Source organism: Carassius carassius, chromosome 18 (genome assembly GCF_963082965.1).
Source record: "Carassius carassius chromosome 18, fCarCar2.1, whole genome shotgun sequence".
Lineage (NCBI taxonomy): Eukaryota > Metazoa > Chordata > Actinopteri > Cypriniformes > Cyprinidae > Carassius > Carassius carassius.
In genome coordinates, this window is record NC_081772.1 from 1,125,001 (window position 1) to 1,128,907 (window position 3,907).

At 32.2% G+C, this 3,907-nt stretch overlaps 1 protein-coding gene across 2 annotated transcripts in view; it reads left to right on the top strand.

The window, feature by feature from the left end:
• Positions 1-2,551, top strand: part of LOC132092050 (actin-binding protein WASF1-like) — a 53,003-nt gene extending 50,452 nt beyond the window's left edge. For both annotated transcript variants that reach the window (XM_059498112.1, XM_059498111.1), the window contains 2 exons: positions 1-440; positions 1,887-2,551. The exon at positions 1-440 is cut by the window's left edge and continues 108 nt beyond it. In XM_059498112.1, coding sequence (XP_059354095.1) covers positions 1-440; positions 1,887-2,044 — 598 coding nt within the window. In that variant the 3' untranslated portion in view covers positions 2,045-2,551. The remainder of the gene's footprint in view (positions 441-1,886) is intronic.
• The last annotated feature ends 1,356 nt before the right edge of the window (positions 2,552-3,907 follow it).

A 3,907-nucleotide genomic window follows, 5' to 3' on the forward strand; every position in this document is an offset into this window, starting at 1 on the left:
CCTGCCAGCAAGCCAATCAGGTTCAAGAATGCGCGGCTCAGCCCCGCCTCCGATCCCTCCCTTACCTTCCCAGCAGCCCCCGGCCATCCCCCCTCCCCCCACCCCCCTTCAGATCGCCCCAGGTGTCCTGCACCCTGCCCCCCCTCCAGTGGCTCCGCCCCTTCACTCCTCCCCCGCCCGTGGACAGCTGGACAAGACTCCGCCCACAGCTGGAGATGGAGTGGTTTTGCCACCTCCTCCACCGCCTCCTCCCCTGCCCCTCCCAGGAAACAGAAGCTCCTCCCCCTACACATCCTCAGGCCCGCCCACCATGCCTTCCTTCCCATCAGGAGCCATTTCGTCGCCGCCCACTCACTCGGGTCACGAGGTGAAGAGGTATCAATCCAACCTGCCGCCAATCAGCGATGCCCGCAGCGTTCTATTGGAAGCCATCCGCAAAGGTAGGCGGGGTTTTGCTCAAGTTCACTTAGTATATGCAAATCAGGTATCTTTTGATAGATATTTCAATAATTTGTATCATATATGTTATATTTAATAACTACAGTCAATAGGTTTATTTTCACAGCTGATTTGTTTACGTCGTTCACAATTTACATTCATTCCCTTCTAAAAGACTTTTAGTACACAGAAAGCTGAATTCAGAATAGCACACTGCTCTTACTATATCTGTCTTTATATATTTTAATATGCTATGCTGCATTAAGCCAGTTTTTGTCACTTTTTGTCCTTTTCATTTTGCTCTGAATCAAATGTTTAGAATTGTCAAAAATTTCTAAAGAGAAATTAAATAGAACAAAATACTTTAGAAATTGCCTACTGATGCACAAGTAGATTATAAAAAAAAACAGCACAAGAAAAAAAGAAACTAAAAACTATCATTGTAAATAAACAAGAAAAACTATGAAATTAGTCAAAGAAAATTATAAATGTAATTATTAAATATATTTGATTTAGAAAATTATATTTAATCAAACATTTAAATGCAATAAATGAATTAATATTACAAAGAAATAATAAAAATCATGAATATAACTAATGAATAAAATCAATCAATTAGAACAAAATTAAACTATATAAATAAATACAATTAACGGAACAAATAAATGCAATATAAATTAATGATTTAAATATGTAGTTAGTAAAATATAAATTAATTATTAAATGTAATTCGTACAAATTATGAATATAATACATTAATAAAATAAAATATCAGAATAATTAAAAATATCATAAAAAATTATTAATTCCATAAATAAATGCAGCATAAATTAATCTAATTTATATAATTAATACTGATATATTAAACAAAATTAATATCCTGATACAATAAAAAAATTATAATTAAAAATATAATTCACATATGTTTTATATATATATATATAAATAATTTTAATATATATCTTTTTAAATGTATAATTAATATGGATATTTTAAACAAAATGAATAAGCTAGTACAATAAAAAGATATAATAAAAATATAATTGCTAAAAATTTTATATATATATATATATTATGTATAAATGCATGAATAAATTAATATAATAAGAAAATATAAATTAATAAAAATTGAATATAATTAATGAATGTATAGATTAATAAATTAAATTAATAAAGAAAGAAAATTAAAAATACTAATTTTACAAAATATATACATGCATTAAATAACAAGTAGCTCTGTTGAAAGGTATGATTGTGAGTTCTAGAGCAAGCAATGCATTAAATATTTAATTTGATTGATATTATGCATCACAGCATTTGCAACGCCAAGAACCTGGGTTTGATTCCCAGGGAAAGCAAGAAATGTGCATTGAATGCATTGCATGTCTCATTGGAGTGTGTAAATGTCAGAGTAAATGCAAGGAGCTTTTCCTGTGTGTGTGTGTCAGGGATCCAGCTGAGGAAGGTGGAGGAGCAGCGGGAACAAGAGGCCAAGCACAAGCGCGTGGGGAACGACGTGGCCACCATCCTGTCGCGCCGCATCGCTGTGGAGTACAGCGACTCCGAGGACGAGGATGAGTTCGACGAGGTCGACTGGACGGAATGAGAGACAGACGAACCTCACGGGAGTCTCAGCTAACCTTCTTCCCAATAAGAGTTTTCCCACGAACAGTCTCCGATCAGTCGTGCTCTAATTCAGGAAACATCAGGACTGCACACGACTCAATCCAATGTTCCCAGAATGCTTTGCTTTAAGGTTTTTTAGCCACATGTTGTGCAACTGATGAAGGAAAATAACCATGTGGGGATGTCATATTTCTTTCATTTGAGTTTATCCGTCTTTTAATTCTCAATAGGAAGAACAAACCTGTTATTGTTCGGCACGAGACAACAGCGTCCTCTTCTGGACACGACGGGAACGTCGCAATGCGGCAGATCCGAATGTGATGGATGATTATTATACACTTTCTACATCATCTCTAAACCATTCTTCCATTTCAGAGATGTGTTGTTTGATGGATCGTTATTATTAATGTGTCAAGATTACTAAAATACATGACTGAATCTCTTTTACAAGTTATATTTCACCTCACAATAATGTTTGTAAAATATTTAATTCAACATGAAATAAGAGATTTAATTTCCATTTAAATTATATATATATATATATATATATAAATAATTTTTAAATATTTAAAATTGTCCTCCAAAATAATAAATACATATTTAAATGTAAACATTAATTATAAAACTGACATTTAGTCCTATAATGCCCTTAATCTTTTTTGTCTTTTAAAAAAGATTTTTTTATTAATATACTTTTTTTTTCTCCCCTAAATTATTTCTTTGATTTTGGGGTGAAATGTGACATGTTTTCATGAGATTTATATATTCAATTATATTGACACCTTCCCATAAAGGTCAAACAAAAAACATTGTGGCCTTTTTTGGGGTCTATAAATTGTAATTTATTGCATTTCTCAATTTAATATATATATATATATGAGAACAGACCTAGTCATATTTCAAAGCAGACTTTGAGAGTGAGCGAGAGATGAAAGCAAACGCTCGTCGTCTGTCTGTCTGTCTCTGTTGGGACTGAACGCTGGTTTCTCTTATGTTTTGTATAAATGTTGATGAGTTGAATGTATTGTGCTGTTACTACTTTTGCCTGCATTTCTCCAGCGTTCGCTGTTTCTATGTTCCAAACGGAAAAAGAGACTCAATCAAAACAAAGATTAAACATGATTTAAAATACTGTATACCGTGTAACGTAATTAACAGTTTACTGTAACAGTTTGGTTGAATTAATAAAAACTGATGTTCAAGGTTCTCACATGATGCTGAATTATGGGGTTGTCCGTTCATAAGAGGAATTGATTCTACAATTTATGTGCATTTACACAAACTTTTACAGGTAAAATGAAGGCATAAATGTACACAAGAGTCATAATCACAGAAAATAATGCATCACAAGCTCGAAGTTGTTGACTTTCCTGCAATGCTGACGCAAAACAAGATTGAAACGCTGATTATTAAAACAACAATGTTTAAAACGCCAAAAATCAGTCCTTTTTTTTTTTGGTTGAGTCTTAAAAGAACCCAAATATCCACAGGTCAGAAATTAAAAGGAAAATATATATATATAAATATATATACTTTAGAAGTTATTTTGTAAATTTATTTGTATATAATTTTATGAAGATTTTTGACATTTTTATAATATTGTTTATTTTGGTGTGAAATATGTCCTTGGAGGAAGCTTCAGAGAATTTCATTAAAACCATTACATAAAGAAATTATATTAAATTGTACATTTTTTTTTTATTATTATTCATTTAATTAATTACTTTTTTTAATTCTGGGGTGAAACCGTTTTCTGAGATTTAGATATCATATATTAGCTTGATCTGAACTACCATTAAAACAAAATAATTACAGATAATTTGGTAGTTTTTATACAGTTGTC